The sequence below is a fragment of the Cibotium barometz genome, chromosome 24, assembly GCF_041138505.1.
Source record: "Cibotium barometz isolate CiBa-2024 chromosome 24, ASM4113850v1, whole genome shotgun sequence".
Taxonomy (NCBI): Eukaryota; Viridiplantae; Streptophyta; class Polypodiopsida; order Cyatheales; family Cibotiaceae; genus Cibotium; species Cibotium barometz.
In genome coordinates, this window is record NC_141069.1 from 10,766,230 (window position 1) to 10,787,913 (window position 21,684).

A 21,684-nucleotide genomic window follows, 5' to 3' on the forward strand; every position below is an offset into this window, starting at 1 on the left:
ACTATTATATATAAACACATTCACACACACATATACGCATACACACAGCCACACATGTGGTTGGAGAGTGTGTATGTGAGTGAGAAGAGAGAGAGAGAGAGAGAGAGAGTGCATGTGCACGTGTATGTGTGTGAGTGTGTATGTGAGTGAGAAGAGAAAGAGAGAGAGAGTGCATATGCACGTGTATGTGTGCGAGAGAGGGTTGTATTTATGCACGTGACATAAACATATAGAGAATGCATGGGAGAGACACACATAGACATGCATACATGCAATACACGTGCACACAAATACACACGTGTGTATACAAACACACACACATACATATATACACACGCTTGCATACACATACACATGCATAGATGCATACACACACAGTCATACACTTGCATACTCACATACATATGCGGCGAACGACTTGTACATTCTCATAAGCATTGTATGCTCAAGAATTGTTTACTGTCGGGGGCGCTGAGGGAGCTTGATTAAAAAATATTCTTCAACTTTTAAGAGGTAAAATAAAATTTTTCCATGGAAATATATACTTGAGGTGAGCTCGAAAATATATCGTATAATTGTAGAAAATTTTCTGACAATTGTGATTCGGGACTTTTGTAAAACCCTTCTCCGTGAGTGGGAGCAACAGCTGTAGTGGAATGGAGAAAGATGAGGATGAGCTCGACAGAGGCCTGTACGCTCTGCTGCACCTCGCGCCAGAGGCCTCGGATGAAGAGATACGCAGGGCGTACCGGCAGTGGGCGCAGGTCTACCACCCGGACAAGCACCGAAGCCCCCAGGTCGGTTCTCCCTTGTTGTCTGTATACAGTTGCTTGTATGTGTACTGTGCTTTGCCTGACTTTTTCCGAACATCGTGGAAAAATTTGATCATTAAACCTGGACATTTTTTCCCAGCTAAGAATTAGGACTTCTTTTTACCTTCAAAAGAAAAGTGTCAGATCACTTCTTTCTTTTCTTTTTGTTTCTTCCAGAGAGGCCATGGGAGAGGGGTATCTATTTTATCGGTCACTCGAGACGTGCACTTGGCGTGTGTCCATGCTTCCCATGGTTTTGGTTGCAACCATGAGAAGCTATCAACGTTGGGTCACATGTTGCCGTCTTGACAAGACTAGAAGCATATATACAGTGCTGAAGACTCAAAGAGGCGTCTAGAGAAACGGTGCACAATGATGGGAACATTGTCATTCAGTGGGCTCGTGATGTGGCATGCTGTTAATGCTAACTGCAAATGATGTTTACTCGACATGATGTGGCATGTGGCTTCACCCATGTCATGTTGGGTATCGTCCCAACCTCCCCATTAGCTCTATCAGGGAAAAACAGGCAGGAATAATGGCTTCGCCCATGTCATGTTGGATATCATCCTAACCTCCCCATTAGCTCTATCAGGCAAAAACAGGCAGCAATAATTCGGAGTTAACATGCTACTGTCTCATGGTGTATCCTTGATCCAGAGAGGAACTTAATGTTAAGGCTCATTACTAGAGGATATATGAGGAGGTACCCCTCACTCATGCGCACACTCTAGGTCTATAGCGATGATCTGTGAAGGGTTATAATTTCTAGTCGGAACACAAAAGAAAGACAGTTATATTAACGTGACAAAAGATCATGAGGGTTTGTGAGGCCAAAAGATCACATCATTAGTGATAACGGCATGCCGGGTGAAATGTGATAATTCTAGACTAATAACTGAAGAGCGACTGCCAAAGAAAAATTGTCAGGGAAGAACATAGGGCTGGAGGTACAAATAGTGGATGGCTAGCCACAAGGTGGAGAGGGCTGTCTAGATGTATCCATGACGTATTTCCTCACGAGTCTTTGCGATGAGTATTCTGTGCTCAAGTAGCATGGCATTGTCTAATCCATGCTACGGCACGCAGTCGGGGGTGGCCATGCATGTGGTTGAGGGCGTCTATCTTGACTCTGGTAGCTGCCTCAAGTCTAACCCTGCGTGGGTAAGTATGTGTGAAGAATGCTTGCAGAGCTTCTTTTTTTCGGTGACTTCCCAAGCATTGGATGCCAATAATATTATCCTGGCGAGGTTTGAAGGGTTTGAGGCTATGAAAAGCTTTTAGCTCACACGCACATGCATTATGATCTTGGCAGGACTCTTCACAAATAAATGGCACTTGTATGTATGATCTCCTGGTGAGTCCAGGGTATGACCTGTCTGTCAGTCTGATGCTCCCCGGGTTCCCTCTTCCTTCCAGCCGTAGGCTGAAAGAAAGATGTGTTGAGCCTCTGGGTCTCTGCCCCTGTCTCAGATTCGTGCATCCGTTTGTCTTTGTATCTTCTCATTTCCAAGAGAAAAAGACCCACACGTCTCTGATCAGCATATCTGAAGAAGGGGAAAAGAGGACGAAAGCCATCCTGAAAAAGGCAGTGATATCTCCCTCGAATCTCATAGTAGACTAGACATCTAAATAAGTACTGTTTCTCTATTTTTATTTCCCTCAAATGGCATAGCTTGCATATGCTCTGAGATGTACAGGACTTCGCATCTCAAAGACCTGTCTCCACTCACACTGTGGGACCTCACTTTTATTTGGCCAGTGGGGCATGTGACATATGATTGTGTTGGTAGCTTGGCCGCTGAATCAATCCATTTTCTGAGATTTGTATGAAATGGTCTCTACAGCATTGCATCTTTGGGGGGAGGTTGGTGGGCTCTATATAGGTTCTCCTAGCATTCAACTGGAGAACAAGGTGGTTAGAAACGTTAGGTATGATACATACAATATGTGTTCGATACAAGTACAGAAAGTGTTGATAAGATAAAGGTTTGTTAAGTATGCTACTCTTTTTCTAGTTTGAATATTATGAATTCAAAATATGGTATATTGGAAACAAGTACACATAATGCATGTAGGCTGCATGGGAAAGCATATGGGATGCATAAATGAGGCATAGGGGCCATCTAATAAGGCTTAGGACAAAGAGGAACTTCAATATTTATATAAAAGTGTCACTAGTTGGGAATTTTCTACGCTTCCAGACCTATGGACGGGCTCCATAGTGTGGACATGACACCTTGTGGCAGGGGACTTATGTCTACGCCAACGGTCATGTGGATTGGCACCTCATGGTAGGGGACTAATGTCTACACCAGGCATAGTCACATGGGAACGCCGTTCCACTGGTGTGGAACGGGGAAACGTGGAGGAAGCCACCTTGGGAACGGTGGAACGTGGAGCAACGTTTTTTTTATTTTTATTTTCCTGATTCGTGAAACGGCAGCGTTAACGATTTTTTTTCCCCCAGATTTGGCAGCCGGCAGCGTATCCGTTTTTTTTTTAAAAATAAAACGGGTGCCCAACGTTTTGGGCACCCTTTAAAAAAGGCCCAAAATTTGGGCCTTTTTTAAAGGGTGCCCAAAACGTTGGGCCTTTTTTAAAGGCTGCCCAACGTTTTGGGCACCCGTTTTATTAAAAAAAAAAAACGGATACCTGCGTTGAGCGCCGCCGCCGACCCCTAAAAAAAAACAAAACAAAAAACGAAAAGATTATGCAACGTTAAAAAAAAACGTTGAAAGACGACCTGCAGGCTGCCCTGCAACGTTCAAAAAAAAAAACGTCAATATCAACGTAAAAAAAAAAACGTACCTCTCTAAGAACTTATAAAATCCTGCACAGTGCAGCTGCAAGTACAGGGTGCATAGCCAACTACAATCTCTCTCTCTCATAGCCAAGTACAATCTCTCTCTCTCTCTCTCTCATATAATGCCTCCTAAGGGAACCAAGACAGCTTTCTCTCTCTCATAGCCAAGTACAATCTCTCTCATAGCCAAGTACAGTCTCTCTCTCTCTCTCTCTCTCTCTCTCTCTCTCTCTCTCATATAATGCCTCCTAAGGGAACCAAGAGAGCCAAGAAGAACGAAGCATAGTCATGGTGGGATGAGGTGGATATTCTTGAGGCCAATCAAGGCGGAGGAGCTAGGAAGTGGAAATGTCACTATTAGCCCAGGTTGCTAGTGGTGACTTTGACCATGAGAGCTTCATAGATATGGAGCCACAGTCTGAGTCGGATGATGACGACCCTCCACCTCCACCTCCACCTCCACCTCCACCTGCATCGATGCATGATGCATCTATGGATGATCTAGCTGACATCTTTGCACCTATTTGATATCACCTAGGACTTTAGGTTTCTTTGTTCTTAGCTATCTAGCTTTCACTATGTGGCTGTACATTGTACAAGCTATTGTACTTCTGGTTTTCTAAATATGAACAAGGTCATTGAGTTTGCTATCAAATTCTTGTCTCTTTTTGTCTACTTTCAATTGTATATTTGTCTCTTTTTGCCTGCTTTTAATTGTATATTTGTCTACTCATGTGTATTGAAATATGATAACGTGTCGTTCCGGATCCCGTTCCGGATTGCAAGGGGTCCCGTTCTCGTTCTAGATTGGCCCCTCGTTCCCATATCCGTTCCCGTTCCCTGGTGACTATGACACCAGGGGCCAATAGGCTAGATATGAGAGGTTGGGGATTTTGGTTCGCACCATGTCCAGATTACTGTATTGCGGTTGGCCTGGAGATGTAATATCTATGCCCAGAATGACCGTTTCTTACAAGCTAAAAGAAAGGGAGATTGTCTAATACATTCTTATGCATGGCAGACTTGCATGTACGAAATTGTTTTTACGTGCAGTGTTTTATTGCCTACAAGATCTGATTGTGTAGTTTATAGGTAGGGGACGCTCTCGTGTGAACCGTGTGTGAATCTGTATTCTAATCTCACTTGTGGGCTGTAGACAGGTGGTAAGTGTGCCACTAAACTCTTTGTCGTTCATTTATGAGTTATGGCTTATTTTTTTGTTTTTGCAGGCTCACTCATTAAAGTGTGACCGGACAGTTTATAAGTGAGTTTGAGCATTCACACATCATAAGAGTGGACAGACAAGTTATAAGCCGGGCGGACAACTTATTAATGAATATGGACCCATATGGACATGGTTCCACTCTTGGGAGAGTTATGGACACTTGGGAGGTAGCCCAATGATAATCTTTTGCTTGAATTGGGTCAAGGCTTATCCTCTCTTCCTCTCTCTCTCATTAGATGGGCGTCTATGCAAAACCCTAATTTTTGCAAAAAAATTTAAATTATCTACTCTGCATCTGCGTTCTTAGTCCATTAAGGTCTCCTATGTCTCGGCCTAGCACACACATTTGCATGTATGGATGCCAGTGGAGCATAGCTGCATGTGGCAAGACACTGGGGATTGGGGAGTGAGATTTTTCTTCGAAAGAAGTTGTGGATTCAACCTCTTCAACAATTCAACTTGTTTAAAGATGATTTCATATGCATGAATGTCATTGGAAATCTGGCAAGCATTGCCCATGAAGCTTGTATGTAATCTACCTTGGTAATACAATCAAGTTACAAGGGAAGCCGGTTGGCCTTATTGCAGTGTCATTTAAATTATAGAATTACTATCTCATTTGGTTTTGTGCCATTTCATTTTGTTTAATAGTATTAATAGTTTAAGTATCCATGAAGCTTGTATGTAATCTACCTTGGTAATACAATCAAGTTACAAGGGGAGCCGGCTGTTTCTAGCCTTATTGCAGTGTCATTTAAATTTTAGAATTACTATCTCATTTGGTTTTGTGCCATTTCATCTTGTTTAATAGTATTAATAGTTTAAGTGCGTGACAAGATTGTACTAGCCCTACTTGGGGCTATTACACAGCCATACAGATAGTGGAGTGCATGTATACTCAAGAAGGCAAGCTTGTGGAGAACAGGTTGTCGAAGATGTACACAATGAAACTCATGCAAATGAAGAACACCATGCTGAAAATGTATCTCATGCATCTCGTAGTGATTACGCGCATGAGGGACAACCGTCCTGTAGTAAAGGGAAAGACCGTGGTGATTGTGTAAATAAGGGATGACCATCCCGTGGTAAAGAGAAGGTGCAAGAAACTAACGAACTTGATGCTATGCATGCTAAGATGGAAAATCTCAAGAGGTAGCTACCTGAGAAAGATGCCCGATTGAAGAGCTTGCATGAAGATCCGGAAGTGAAGCAGGTATTGGATGCACAAAGGCACTCAACTTTTGTGAATGATGCATTGGAAACTATTGTACTTGAATTGGGTGTCAAACCAAGAGAGATGGCACTCTCTTTTCTCATAGATCAAGGTGATGTGGTGGCGAGAAAAGAGGGTGAACTTATAGATCAAGGTGATGTGGTGGAGAGAAAAGAGGGTGAACTTATGTTCAAATGGCCATCTCATTCAAACCCTCTTGGAGCCACTTCCACAAAGCTGAAATCTGCAATTCAACAAGAGAGGGAAGAGGTGTTTGTAACCTCTTGCCATGCCTCTACTACTCATGGAATCCCATCTCACAGGCATGCTTCTTCACTTTTAGGTACACATGGTAGGAAACCAACTCATGTTTTGATTCACACAAGGAAGGAGTTGGACCGTTACATTCCTCATGGAGACAAAGGCAAAAGAAGAGCCAACATTGGTGAGGAGGATGTGCATCATAGCAAGAGGGCCAAAGAGTTCAAGGTAGGAGACAAATCTATAAAATTTGAGAACTACCATGGCGAGTATGACTCTACCAAAGCTCTATCTTTCATCTCCCAGTTTGAGATTGCTTTTCATGAGGGAGACTTCACAGCTTAGACATGTTGGCATGTACATGAAGGGGACTGCAACACATTGGTGGTTGGTTGAGAAGCTTTCCAGCAACACCCCCACCCTTTTCAGTTACATCTCCGCAATGGCAGATTTACTTGAGATGGCTGAGAAGCATGTGAAGATCCTGACACTCCCCACGTTCCCAGTGGACCGTCAGTTGGATGGGAACAACTACGGCATATGGAAGGTAATGATGGAATCTGTTTTGGAGTCTTACGACCTTGCTGATTTCATTGTTGTTGGGGTTCCACGGCCGGACTTAGAGGAAGGGGAGTTATCCTTGATTCGGAAGGAACGCGAGGCACAGGCATAGGCACAACAAAGTTGTGGGATTGTGTCAACGCCAGGGTCCGTTCTTTCATTTTTCTCAACTGCACACCATAGGTAATCAATCATATCAAGCATATGACGCTGGCCAGAGGTATATGGCAGCATTTGGCTTCTCTCTATAACAGGGTATCGTCCATGAAGAGGATTTCCTTGGAAGTATAGATGCGGGTGATGAATCCTGCAAAGTCATCGACGATGCGGGAGCACATCAACAAGCTGTAGGCTCTTCAGCAGGAAGTGCTTCAGGCTGGGAAGGAGATATCATTTGAGGATATGGCCATCACGTTGCTGTTGCATTTGCCCTCTTAGTACTCAGCATTCTACTCTTCTTTGATTACCAGTGGCAGGCTCAGCACCATCACATGGGAGGAGCTTGTCGTATAATGCTTCCGTCAAGGAAGCCCTTGCACAGGATACTTGGAGGAAAGCCATGCAGGTGGAAGTGGATGCCATCGAGAAGAACAACACTTGGGAGTTGGTACTGAGGCTGTCAAAACGGTCAGTCATTGGTGTCAAATGGGTCTTTAAGACCAAATATGCATCAGATGGGTCGGTGGACAAACACAAAGTTAGAGTCGTGGCTAAAGGTTATGCTCAGCGGCCAGGCGTCGACTATGAGGATACCTTTGCACCGATAGCGAGGATGACCACGATTCGGACCGTTCTTGCCCTTGCTTCTTCTCAGAGGTGGCCTGTGTTATCAGATGGATGTCAAATGTGGGTTCCTTAATGGTGACCTGCAGGAGGAGGTGTATGTTGAGCAACCTCCAGGCTTCTAGGATCAGAAGGGATGGTTTACAGGTTAAGGCCGGCCTTGTATGGTCTTAAACAGGCTCCTAGGGCTTGGAATCAGAATATTGATTCCTTCTTTCTCTGGACTGGATTTCAGAGATCGGTTGCAGATCCCAACCTAAATCTCTTTCGGGGATGCGGCATGGTTATGTTAATCATCCTTTATGTGGATGATCAGCACATTGGAGTGACAAAGGCTGCCTTGTCAAAGGAGTTTGAGATGACCGACTGAGGCTTACTCCACTTCTTCTTGGGACTGCAGATCTGGCAGACCCAGAGGGGGTTTTTTGTCTCTCAGCAGCGGTATGTTCATGAGTTGCTTGAGACCTTTGGGATGGAGAACAAGCCTATTACGTCGTTGATGGACCCGAACACAAAGTTGACAGTGAATGATCCTTGTGAGCCAGTTGATGCCTCTTTGTATCGGAAGCTGGTTAGTTCATTGATCTGGTTGTTGAACACCAGATTGGACTTGAGCTTTTCCGTGGGGCTGTTGAGCTCATTCATGCAGACGTCGTTGAAGTCTCATGTAGGATTGCAGATCTTGCGGTATCTGTAGAGTACAAAGGATCTTGGACTCTTCTACACAGGAGGGGGATTGATGGATGGAGTCAGACTCCAAGGTTGGAGTGACTCAGATCGGGGAGGAGAACCAAACACGAGGAGATCTACATTAGGCTACAGTTTTACCCTCGGCTCAAGAGCGGTTTCTTGGAGCAGTAAGAGGCTGCCAACTGTTGCCTTATCATCGAGACAGAGGCAGAGTACCGGGCTGCTTGTGGTGCTGCCTGCGAGATTGTGTGGCTGCGGAGGTTGCTTGGCGAGATTGGGTTTCCACAGAAGGAGCCCACAGTCATCCAGTGCGACAACCAGAGTTGTATAGCTATTGCTCAAAACCCGGTCCTCCATGCCCGGACCAAGCACATAGAGATACAATCACTTTGTACGTGAGAAGATCTTGGCTGGTGACATCTTGCTTCTTTATTGTTCAACGGAGGACAATGCGGCGGACCTCTTCACGAAGTCTCTACCTTAGGCTTTGCTCCGGTGGCACTCCAGCTCACTGGGGTTGGTTCCACATCTAGGAGCTGAGAGGGGGTGTTAGCAGTCATCTCCTGTTTGCATATTTACATTAGGGCCTTTGTTGTGGGTGTGCCCGCCCGATTTAGGTGTTTTCTCATTTTTCCCCACTGTCCATATTTTTCCCTATTCTTACCAGGTGTGGGAGGCTGTTCTTTGGCTCCTGGCTGATCCAGATGGTGGCCAACTGAGTCTGCTGCCCCCAGGTGGTCTTCTGTAGCTGGCCGACTTGATCCAGATGTTGGCCGACTGACAAGACCTGGCTGACTGGAGCTGGAGCAAGTCGTGAGCTGTTGGCTGTCTTTTCTACAGGCCGACTGCTTATGTGGGGCCATATAAAATGGCCCCATTGGCCCCCCACTCATTGTATTCAGTCTTTGGGATTTTCTTGTGTATATATAGTAGAGTTACACGCCTCTCTCTCTCCTTCTCTATTGCTGTATTTTTCTGCAGTTTGTGTTCTCAGATTTTGTCTTCATCTCCGCTGCATATTCTGACACTGCTGTGCCGACAACTTCATCTCCGCTGCCATCTTGGGGATTGAACTGGGAGGCATGGGACCTGAAATTTATGCATGTCCAGCTTTTGTTGAGAAGGATGTGAAGGTTACTCCTCTCATTGAAAAGCTACGAATTCACATCCAGGGTTATCTCGACCATGAGAACTTCCTTATTGCACCTCTCGATGGATGTGATTTGTTGCTTGGCAAACTGTGGCAGTAAGAGCAATGTGTATGTAGATTCTCTTACTTGTGATAGGTTGAATTTTCTAAGTGAGTATAGAGATTGTTTTGCTGATGCATTGCTGAGTGGAATGTCTCTTGTATGGCTTGAGGATCACTGTATTGATTTGGTGCCAGATAGTTCACCTCCTAATAGGCCGGCATATCGTGTGAGTGCTGCTTTGCTTGCATGTGAGGCTGTTTCCTTCTTCACTATTTCACTTACATTATGATTTAGCCCTGCTCAGCCTGTTTATAGTGCTGCTTTCTGAGAAGGGCCACTTCTACTTGTAGCATTGAGTTGTGGGCAATGATTCGCTCCATCTGTGTCTTGTATATAGCTTGTATTTCTGTTAATTTGGCTTCTGCTTCAGCCAAGGAAGCCAAGAGGGTATCATTATGTTCCTCAAAAGCTTTAATTTGTATTGCAGTTTGGATGTCTGCTTCTCCCCTTGAGGACAGGTTACGGCTCTCTCCAATTGTGTGACCTGTCCGATGTAGACCATGAGCGCATCCTTGATCAAAACCAGGCTGCCCTTTATAATAGTAGCGCATTGGGTCTCTGTTTTGAACTTCCCTAGTCTCCAAAACAGCTCCTTCATTTTTACCTTCAGACGCGGTGATCACGATGGCATATGCAGCACGCTTCTCCTTTAGTGGCTAGGAGAGGCACTTGCATGCCACCAGGGGCTGGGGAAGAACCCCGCACAGGTGTTACTGCTTGTGTGGGAGCGGTCTAAAGAATCAATGCAGGTACAGGTATAGTAGGCCGTACAGCTCATGAGAAAACCAGCAGACAGCAGGATGGTGATGTGAGTTGCAGTGGTGGGAAAGTGAGGAGAGTAATCATGGTGGTGGTGGCGGAAACAGAGCAGGGTGGCTATGGGCTGGGGGAGAGCAGCAGTGGGGCTGGCAATGGGGGAGAGAGAAGAGAGAAGAGAGTAGAGAACTATATTTTTTCACAAGCATTCATGCACTTTTAAGTGCCCCTTTTGTGTCTTTTTTGTGTATGTCTGTTTGTCTTTGGAATCTTGTGTAAAGGTTTTCATATCTTGTGTAGATGCAAGGTGTTGCTACTGAGAATTTCCAGAGAATTCGCGAGGCGTATGAAATCTTAAGCGATGAGAGAAAACGGAAAATTTATGATCTTTATGGTATGGAGGGTCTAAATTCTGGGATGGAGCTTGGCCCAAAGCTAAGAACAGTGGATGATATCTTGAAAAGTTTTGAGAAGCTGCGGCAGCTTAGGCGGGAAAAACAGTTGTCGGATCGAGTCCATCATTCCGGCTCATTGCTTGTGGATCTCTCTTTGGCAGAGATGTTTGAATCCCTTCACAATGGTCCAGTTTTGAGAGGGTATTTAAGCCAGATATCCCAAATAGTCCTTTTAATTATTAGACTGTCAATGGCTTTGAAGCTTGTAGGTTTTGGTTATACTTGCCTGTGTTTTGCATGATGTTTAGGATGACATCCAACACTGAGGTTCAAGCCCTCATTTCAAAGAAGAATAGTTTAGTTCTTGGTGGAAATATTGCCTTTCGTGAGCGCATGGGTGGGGGTACGCTATCGGCTATATTTCGACATCAGATTTCTTCTGAAGCAGATGTAGAAGTCCTTGCTATGGTTGGTTTGCGGTCACTTCTAAGTGTTCAAACTTCAAGGTAATTTCATGGCCAGTGTTTGAGAGCATATTCTTCTTACAATGAGAAAAAGAAGGTTTTGTTTTTTTGATGTCTCTTTGTGGTGCAGGCAGTTATCATCACATGCAACTGGTGCCCTTGGTCTCTCAATGTCATTGGTGGATGGGTCAATAAACCTGACCAATACGTGGACTCGTCAATTGTCTGAGCTTACAAGAGGCAGTGTATGATATTTAAACCTTATGCTTGCGTAGGAAGTTTTAACCTTGGGTTTTCATGAAAAGGACTGAAAGTTCTTAACAACGTTTTTAGTTATTTGCTGGTGAATGTGCTTTTTGGCACCTAGTGGGTTGGCCGGATCAGAGTAGAAGTATGACTGTTGCAACTTGAGTGGTTAGTCTAATTGCATTCACCCTTCTTAAAAGAGAACGGCTAATGTTGCTTTGAGTGAAAGCCGCAGCTAGGAGTGACAAGGTAGGGTTTATGGGGTGAGGAGTCAATGCTGCTCAGGAATAGCTGCAACTGGTTAGCCAGGTTGCAGGACTTGGATTGGCTGTCAAGAAGCCACCCCCATCCCCTCAATTTCTGCATCCTGAGTGCATTAAAAGCTGCCCACTCTCTCTTTAGGATTTGTAGCCTTCTGCCTATGTGTCCTGCCTTCAGTCTTCACCATGCCATTTAGGCTCCAGGTTAGAAGCACACAGCATTCAATTATTTGCTATAATTCAGTATAATTCAGATTAGTAGTTTCATCACCCATTTTTGTTTGTACACATTGCACATCAGTCTTTTGTGCCTTTGTTGGTGCGATGCAAACTGTGTTGCAAGCATTTGTGATTTTTGTGATTTCTGCACCTATAAATGTTGCAACTTGGCAGGTCAGCCCATTTGGATTAGTCATTTCTCACCATCACCACCAACTAAGACACATCCTCCATCTCGTTTCAACATGATGCATAGCAACCCCAACTTTCCTCTTCTGTATCAGGCACACTCCTTTCTTGAGCACTTCATTCAGCCTTTAAGCTCTCGTCTCATAAGTGCACCATGCAGGTCAAGGTTTCACATCTACTTTGTACCTCTGGTTTCTCGGTTGTGCAGTCTTGTGCATAGTTTCTTTCCATAAGAAGAGTGAGCTGTTAATCTTGTACTTAATTTGTACATAGATGTCTGAGGAAAGCTCACATCATTGTGTCTTGTGTCTCTTGCTGTCCATTGTCCTTTCAGGGGCAAAGAGGGTAGTTGATGTGCATGGGATTTCAGCTTAATCTCCATTGCTGAAATCAGAGCCTAATCCTCTGAATTGATCCATCATTGTTCTTTTTGCATGTGCTTCTTCTTCTTTTTCTTTACAAAATTCTTTCATGACTCAAAAAACTTTGTGTTGAATCTTAAGAAACCAAAGCAACATGAGCACGACGGTGCGTGCTGTTACCGTTTGGCCACCCAACAGGTCCACCCTTGCTTTCTCATTATTTATATACATTGGATTCACGTCCATGGCTGTTATGCAGGGGATTGATGCCAGTCATGTGATACTATGGCTTTCCGTTGGGACTTATGCTTGTGTCTACATGCCCGGAAATGCCTGGAGGATTGGTGTTCCATTGGGTCTGGTACCTCGTGTACTTGCTCGGAACATGTCTATTTTGGTATAGTCTCATGAACGGGGATTGTCCATACCAATGTTGGATTTATGTGCTTGCTTTCAAATTGAATCTGTATGCTGTTTTCATGCTTACTTGATCGATGTGTAGTTCTGGGTAAGGGGACGCTCGCCCGTGAACCTTGCGTGTGAAACTGTCTGTTGGCATGGTTATGTGGCATGTAACACAGGTGATAAGTATTGGTCATAACCGAGCCTTAGGTTCTAGCATTAATTTATAAGTTAGTGTATACACACTTTATTAAGTTTTGGGCGAGCAATGCTCTGTCAGAGCAGGAGGCAGTCGCCATGGGCCACAGCCACTGGCGCCTGATCCGGGATTCTTGTAGTACACCGGGTGGGCAGATTCGCAGCCGTTCGGATGGGGACTACTCTCCATCCAAGCCGCTTGCGAAGGCCCGTCGTACGGCTGAGACAGAATCCACCTCAGCAGGGCATCCATGAGGATCATCTCATGGAATGTACAAGGCCTTGGCGGAGCACACTTTATACGCTATCGAGGTTGCTTGAGGCAGGAGCTTCAGAGATGCCTGGTTGGTGGCAGCATTGACATTTTGATGATGCAGGAGCACCACTTGGGTGAGAGCAGGATCCGGAGATATGGTTCGGTGATGCCTGGTAGATGGGACACTTTTTGGTCTGCAGGGTTTGGTCCTTTGGGTGGACAGGGAGGAGTATGCATGGTTATTGCAGATGTATGGCGGCAGGCCATTGTGGATCGAGGGATCATTGTGCCTGGTAGAGCACAGTATGTCATTCTGAGGATGCATGATGAGCTATTGGGTGTGCTCAACATCTGTGCGCCCAATCATGCTAGTGCCAGAGCAGAGTTCTGGACTCAGGTTACAGATGCATTGCCAGAGGCCGCACATTGGTGTGTTGGGGGAGACTTCAACATGCTTGAGGACCCGGCAGATAGGGTGGGAGGCAGTCATGTTACAGTGCACGGCACGGAGCTTGCAGCTTGGGACCGGTTTTGCATGTCACTGAGGATCACTGATGCATGGCAGCATGGGGCTTTCTCCCGGTCTCAGGACAGTCTTAGTTTCTCTCGGTCGGATCGCCGGCAGGGAGGGACTAATCTATCACGGATTGATCGCTTTTATGTGGGCGACTGGTTAGGGGAGCGAGGGGGCTCCGTCGGCATTCTCGCTGGCACCTCATTTTCAGATCATGCACCAGTTATATTGACATTGGAGGAGGGGACTCGGGAGCCCAGCTTGCAGTTGAGGATCCGAGAGAGGGTACTTATAGATCCCAGTCTCGCTGAGGACATTGAGAGGATCTGGCATGATAGTCAGTGCTCTGACCAGGATGCAGCGGGCCAGTGTGCCCAGGGACTCATTGATCTTAGCTCTTTTCTACACGCTGCAGCTTTGACTCGACTGGGAGAGATTCGCGAGCGGGAGCAACGGCTGAGACGCAGCCTTGCTTCGCTACAGCGCCTTCAGGAGCAGCAGCCTGCATGTGAGTGGGTGGCGTCCCAGCTGAGCCAGGCACGCCAGGAGGTTAGAGAGGTAGAGGAGCAGAGACATGAGTTTTACTATCGTCGTCAGGCCTCTCAGTGGACGCAGCTTGGTGATAGAGTGACTGGAGAGTTTTTTGAGATCACTGGACCTCGTCATGCGCGAGCAGGAGTCCGCCAGCTTGGTAGACCGGATGGATCGGTAGCTACTGAGCTCGGGGAGATCAGAGCCATTGCTACTGCATTTTATAGTGACCTGCTTTCAGCGGAGCCAGCCACTGAGGATCGAGATGTTTGCAGACAGACTGTGTGGGCCCATGTGCAGAGGAGGGTCACAGACCATATGCGTACAGTTCTAGGTGCGAATCTGTCAGAGATTGAGCTTGCCGAGGCCTTGAGGGTCCTGCCGCGACATAGTTGCCCAGGGGAGGACGGATTGACGCTGGCCTTTTTTATGCGCTATTGGGACCTTTTGGGGCCAGTCCTCCGCAGGGGCTTTCAGCATGTTTTGGACACTGGGGTGATGCCGCAGAGCTTTTCAGAGGGCTTGATCTATCTTATCCCCAAGGGGGAGGGAGTATCAGATGACATTCGGCATTGGAGGCCTATTACGATCCTCAATACTGTCTACAAGGTCTTGGCAAAGGTCCAGCCCTTCCTGGGGGAGTTGATTCATGCTACTCAGACAGGATTTGTCAAGGAGCGCAGTATCCTTGACAACATCTTTACTTTCTGGGAGGCGACGGCCCGAGCTAGATTTCTTGGCGAGGACTTGGTCGTGATGCTTCTCGATTTTGAGAAGGCATACGATAGAGTTGATTGGGGTTTCTTAGAGGGCACTATGCTTCGCCTGGGCTTTGAGCCAGGATGGATCAGAGGGGTGGCAGCTCTGTATTCCACAGCTCGCAGCCAGGTGCTGATTGCAGGAGGACGGGGGCCGAGTTTTGAGCTGACCAGATCAGTCCGTCAGGGGTGTCCTCTCGCCCCTTTCCTTTTTCTCTTCTTTGCGGAGGCTATGAGTATGTATTTGACGGCAGAAGAGGTTGGTTTGAGAGGACTGCAGCTCCCAGTCCGGGGGGAGGACCTGCTTGATGCTGAGTTTGCAGACGACACGGGCTTATTTTTGCATGGCCATGAGGCCAATCTTATTCGGGCTGAGCTGTCGCTCGAGGTTTTTAGTGCAGCTTCGGGAGCATTGATCAATTGGCGCAAGACAGTGGCCTTTTGGATCAGTAGTGCTCCCACTCCGGCATGGAGCCCGGACCCCGGTTTTAGATGGATTCCTCCAGGCACAGCAGTGCGGTATTTGGGATGCCAGATTGGCCTAGATTTGTCACCTGAGCAGCAGATTGCCCCGCTTCTTCTGAGCATTCGGAAGAAGCTATTGTATTGGAGTACAGCTCGACTATCCTTGGCTAGGAGGGTGGTGGTGGCAAATCAGGTGCTATTAGCGACCATGTGGTACATTACGTCTTGCTGGATTTTCTCGAGCTCTTGCATCAGCCAGGTACAGAGGCTGATCAGGAACTTTCTGTGGTCTGGGAGGGACGGTCAGCCAGCTCGGGCAAAGGTTGCATGGGCAGTTATTACACTTCCGCTGGTTAGGGCGGTTTGGGCATTATAGATCCAGTCGATCAGAGTAGAGCCTTATTGGGGAAGCTTATTGTTCGGGGGTTGCTTCCAGGCGTTGAGCCTTGGAAAGAGCTCCTCTTGCAGCGACTACAAGCTCGGGCGCCCCCAGCAGGGGGTACTTGGGCACCAGAGATTCGCTGGATCTTCATAGAGATGAGGAGGACAGGCCTCAGTAGAGGATGGGAGGACAGATTTGCTTTGAGTATCCTGAGAGCTTGGGAGCTGCTGAGACCGGGGCTCTCTCAACGGCCTCCTTCCTGTGTTGAGGAGCGGGCCAGGCAGCCGCTCATCTGGAGCCCAGCGGTTCGCACGGAGCAGGGTCATATGCTGGGTTCTCGGCCTCGTTTAGCCTGGGGACCTTTAGCGGCAGGCCCAGCTCGTAGTTTTGGAGACTGGCAGGCTTTCTGCAGTCTACCAGAGGAGATCCAGGTGGAGAGGCTGAGTCACTTCAGAGGGGGTTTGATTATGAGGGATGATATACAGAAGGCACTCACAGAGGAGTGGTTCACGTCTCTCGAGCCAGTGGCCCCAAGGTGGATGGGAGCCTTTACTCAGTTGGAGATCCTGATTGCTGTCAGAGCTAGCACTGAGGATGGCAGATGCCTTTACTATGAGATTCAGGATGAGGGCAGACTCCAGAGAGTGGAGGTGGAGTCGCCTTTGGTTGCAGAGTGCACCTTTCAGAGGATACGGGTAGTGGCCGCCGCTTCTCGGAAGTGGCATATTGACCCCGACCCTGCTGATGTGCTCCCGGATTGGCGCATATGGGCATATGCAGCGCGCCCCTTGGCCCGGCTACAGTGGGACCCCGGGGAGTACGAGTGGCATGATCCTTATGCATCCCTTGAGGCCACAGAGATCACCTTTTTCCAGTATACTGTTCGGCTGGGACGGCATATTTTGACGGCGAGGAGGACGGTTTCTCCAGCGGCAGCGGGACATTGGCGACTACAGGGACTCTCACAGGAGTTCCTGGAGGATTTCTGGGCTCGGCTCTGGGCTAGTCGGCAGGCCCGCAGGATCTCGGTTTTTCAGTGGCTGGTCGCCCCACCACAGGGGTTCAGCAGTTGGCACTTGGCTTGCTTACAGCGGTCTTCCGGCGGCCTGTGTCCGATGCGGCCACCCTATGGAGACACAGAGACACTGCCTTTGGGACTGCCCTCAGGCACAGCAGATTTGGTTGCGGATGCTGCGTATTCTGGCCCCCCTTCTCTCCAGAGGGTATGTTTACGTGGGGTGCCACTGCTTGGTCGACTTCGTCAGGGCCTGCTATGGGCTATGAGATGGAGCAGGGCAGTCAGGCCATCAGATTTATTAGGGGCCAGCCTCGCCTGGTTCCGGCACCGGATTTCTCGTCCGCCAGCTGGACACAGGAGAGGGATTTACGATGGGAGCTCCTCAGCAGCCTCACCATCTGGTTCACCTGGAGGGCCCGGTGCTTTACGGCCTTTGAGGGGAGATTGGAGCCACCAGCAGAGACTGTACGGGGGATTTGGCAGGAGTTGATCCACACCCTGCGAGGACAGTACGACCGCATCCGGGGAGACTCGGATGAGGCGATCTTGCGGCGCCGGGCCTTTCACACCACTTGGCGCTGTGGCCCTTTCTACACCTTACACACGGGATCCCCCCGTTGGCACTACAGGCCACCTGTTTGGCTCTTCCCCCCCCCCCCCCCCCCCCCCTATTGTATGATTTAGCCGCTTAGTTCTTTATACTGATGCTTGTATTTTGCAGCACCTAGGGAGAGTCTCCCGGGCTGCCATGGTGTATTCGCTGCTCTATCTCTCTTAGGAGCAGGAGAGATCTTTTGTAGCCCTACGGGCGTTTTTATATAACTAATGAAAGGATCTTTTCTCGGGAAAAAAAAAAAAAAAGTTTTGGGCGAGCAAAACTCACTTATAAATTTTGACCAGTATTGTGTTCGTACACACTGACGTCTCGAGGTGGACAAAGCTCCAGTCCTTACTCCCTTTATTCAAAGAGAGCAACCAGCCATGTGTCGATCCCAGCTTGGATCCCAACTTACTTTCCCTCTCTGCGTGACATCTCATCATCTCTCTCTTCTCCCCTCTCTCTAGAAGTTGGTGCCTACTTCAAGAGGCTTTATGGCTGTATTTTCTGCTCTTTCTCCTTTCCTACACCATATCCAAGCTTGTTAGAGTGTTTTTCCAAGCTTTCAAGAGTGTTTCCAGGCCGTATTCACTCTCCATACTCCCAACGAGTGAAATTCAGCAAAATAGCCCTTTTATTTGCTGTAATTTCTGGTCTTTTGGTTGAAAACCTTAATTTCAGCCTTTCTTTCTCAAGTTGAACCATAGAGGAAGCTTTCCTAGGGTTCCCTGCAACCAGTTGAAGACTCTTGTCGCGAAGGATCGCGAAAAGTTGAAGATTTCAACATGCTAGACGCTTCCATCGCGAAGACTTCCGCTGACATTAACTTTAATGTTGAATTATGGAAGCAAGTAGCAAGAGGGAAGCGCAGGACTCCATGTTTACAAACCCTGCGTAGTGTTCTCTTGTCGTACGTGCTCTCTTGAAGATTGTTTCTACCATGTGTGGGTGGAACAATAGAAAGTAGATGGTAGGGAACATGGACAGTTGAGGGAGGGTAGTGTGAGTTGAAGATCTTCATCGACAACCATATTGTTTGCAATACTGTATTTATGCATTGGTATGGAAATCTGGTCAGAAATGCCATGACACTATGTACTTGATTCTCGCAAGCTCAATATACATTGTTTGAGGAAGGGGCTGGCCGTTCCTGCTCATTATGCGTCTCTTGTCAATTCAGCAAATTACATCTTGTATTGTGCTTGTTGTCCATTAAATCTTAGTGTATTTAAGTGTATTGATTAGCATTGTGTTCAACCAAACATTTCACACCGACTGGTGGAATTACATGTGCTCGTTTGTGACTTGTCCATTTACGAGGTGGTAGTTTGTTCTTCTCATTTAGGTTCAAGACATCCTTTGGAAGAATGGATACACATGGGACCATGCCTTTAGCAAGCCAATGATATGAAGACAATCTAGCAGACTGTGCTTCACTTCTTTGATTTTCTCCATACGCCCTTCGAATGTGGGTGAAACAGGTGCCAGTGATGGTGTTGCACCTTCCTGAAACACCAGGAAATGAAGAATTCATCTTTAAGCTTCATGGCTAGTTGCTGTTAAAATCACTTCATATAAGTTCTGGAGTGATTTTCAAGCAACTATTTACATCATGTGGTAGTGGGCATGGCAGAGATGAGGATTCAAGGAGATCTGATGGGTGTTCCCAAATTTTTAGGGCAGTAGTGTGGCATATAAATGAGCAGGAGGTTCCCTTAAGATTGAAACTACCTGAATCTGAAGGATGAAGAGGCGGTGTGTCTTTATGGTTGGATATCTTTGGCTGAAATGTGCTTTATGGTCGTTGGTGTGGCGCACCCTTGAACTGCGGTTGTTGTTTCTGCATCCAGCTCTCAATTGGGGATGCTGAATTTTTCTATTCTTACATGATCCTTGTTGTGGTCGCAGATTCAACTTGTGATAGGGCCGGATACAGCAGTAGCTGTGGGATGGGAAGGACAAGGCCAAAAAAATTCAGGCTCTGGTGAGCTAAAGGTAATGGTCTGCTATTCTCAGGGTAGCCTTTAAGATGCTTTTGGTCTGAAAAACTTGTGTTTTTTGGATGTAAGCTTGGTTATACCAACCATATGGTTGTACATATGTTTTTGAATGTATGATAGATTGGCCAGTCTGGCATTGGAGTCACTGCCCACTATAACCATGGTTTTTCAGCACATTCTCGAGGACGAATAACTGGAAGGCTAGCAGGGTAGGCTATTCCACACCGTGAATTGGCCATTTGATTTGCCTATGACAAATGAATCTTAGAATACTCATATACATCTGCTGCTTTTGACACAGTAATGCAGTTGAGGTGGAGATTGGTGGGGAAAGAAGCATATCAAATCACAGTGCTTTGGCTATGTTTTGTACGATCGGCATGCATGTATGCACTCAGTCCATTATTGCCTTAAAAAAAAGAAGAAGTATGTTAAGTATTAATCTCTCAAAAGACTTTAGATGTGTACCCTTGCAGGGCATATTTTGGAAATTCCGGTTTTCACGGGGTGGACAAAAGTTCATCATTCCTGTAAGTATTTTCTTAACACTGTTCTGATGTCCCAATGGATGTATTTGTATGTGTATTCACATGCATACCCGTGATAGAATTGGAGCACATGACTTCTACATACCATGAATGTCCAGCCTTGTGTCTACATGTCCTGATGCCATCGTAGAGCCATGCCTATCCTAAGCATGCCCTAAATGTATGCATAGGTTAGATCATAATGGACCATTTATGAAAACGGTTTCTTACTCCTAAGGAACCTGTTGTGTACATACTGTGGCACTTGCTGTACTTGTTGTACCGTGTAGCAGCCATCGTACCTACCAAAACCCTAACTGTACCAACTGTACTAGCTCAAATGAGGACTGCACTCACTGTTGTACCATGTAGAAACTTGTTTTATTGCTTGATCTCCCCCAAATCCTCAAGAGTTCGCCATACATACTTTTCACTTGACACTTGAGCTTCAAAACCCATTTCTTTGTCCAAGAAAGCGTCTCGAGTGCATGGACCATGTTGGTCTTTTGTACTGGATAATCCCCCATTACCAAAGCTTGTACATTCTTGATCTTTTTTGCATCCAAAGCCCTTCCACACACATGAATTCTGGAGATGCCCAAAATGGTGACAAGCACTATGAGGTCATGGAGCTGCAGCGTGGCCAAAGTTGTCGCCTCCCAGAAAGTGAAGATGTTGTCTAGAATGCTCCAATCCTGAACAAAACCTGTCTGAGTGTCATAGATCAAGTCAAGGAGGAAAGGATGAGATCTCTGGCTGATGGCCTTGGCCAAGATCTTGTAGGCGTCCCAAGAAGGGTCTCCAATCTATTATCACCCTCCTTAGGAATCAAGTGAATCAGACCCATAGAAAGCCTCTCTGGCATGGCACCTGTGACCATAATCTCATCGCAGGCTGGTCGAAGGCAGCCTTCCATGAGATCCCAGTGGTGAAAGAAACTGGAAGCTTGTCTGCCCTTGGGCATTTGCCCCTAGAGGGAGTCATCAATGCCTCCGCCTTCTCCTCTATTATGAAGGGAGTCAATAAGAAGGACCGTAGAGCGGGATGAACCACCTCTCTCTTGTGCCACCAGACCCTCTCTCGTGCATCCATCACGTGAGGGGATAATGAGGCACCCGTAAGGAGGGAATGGAAAAATTTGTGGCGATAGCTCTTAAGGGGGGTGGGGGGGGGGGTAGAAACAATAACTCCATCCTGGCCTCGTAGCGTGCGAATACCATCTCTCTGCCTATGGGGGCTTGTCCGCCTCACCTTGTTGGATCTTATCTGTGTATGGCGGTAGCAAGCTGACTCTCAGGACTATCGGGGGAACTCTCCTGAAGCCGTTGGATAGAGGCAAGACCCTCCTTAGGCTCCTCTCTTGCACACGAAATCTCTCCAATCTGCATTGTGTTGCCTCCTACAAAAATTTGTTGATCTCACTAAGGCTCACATCCAAGGTGCTCGTGGGCAGAGCCTGAGATAAAATCCAATCTTGCCCATATCTGCTCTACCTTGTTGCAGATCTCGAGGTCTTGTATGAAGCTGTCCGGAATCCTAG

The 21,684-nt window shown here is 46.9% G+C and overlaps 1 protein-coding gene across 2 annotated transcripts in view; it reads left to right on the top strand.

Annotated features, from left to right (window-relative positions):
• Nucleotides 1-377: 377 nt before the first annotated feature.
• The window catches only part of OWL1 (DNAJ heat shock N-terminal domain-containing protein), a 68,402-nt gene continuing 47,095 nt past the window's right edge, over nucleotides 378-21,684 (top strand). Inside the window, exons 1-9 of one of the 2 annotated variants that reach the window (XM_086818156.1) lie at nucleotides 378-513; nucleotides 647-797; nucleotides 10,661-10,956; nucleotides 11,064-11,261; nucleotides 11,350-11,464; nucleotides 19,526-19,612; nucleotides 19,738-19,826; nucleotides 19,919-20,003; nucleotides 20,094-20,147. In XM_086818156.1, coding sequence (XP_086674282.1) covers nucleotides 657-797; nucleotides 10,661-10,956; nucleotides 11,064-11,261; nucleotides 11,350-11,464; nucleotides 19,526-19,612; nucleotides 19,738-19,826; nucleotides 19,919-20,003; nucleotides 20,094-20,147 — 1,065 coding nt within the window. In that variant the 5' untranslated portion in view covers nucleotides 378-513; nucleotides 647-656. Of the gene's footprint in view, nucleotides 514-558; nucleotides 798-10,660; nucleotides 10,957-11,063; nucleotides 11,262-11,349; nucleotides 11,465-19,525; nucleotides 19,613-19,737; nucleotides 19,827-19,918; nucleotides 20,004-20,093; nucleotides 20,148-21,684 lie in introns of those variants that run through there. The other variant, XM_086818155.1, reaches the window with a different exon arrangement.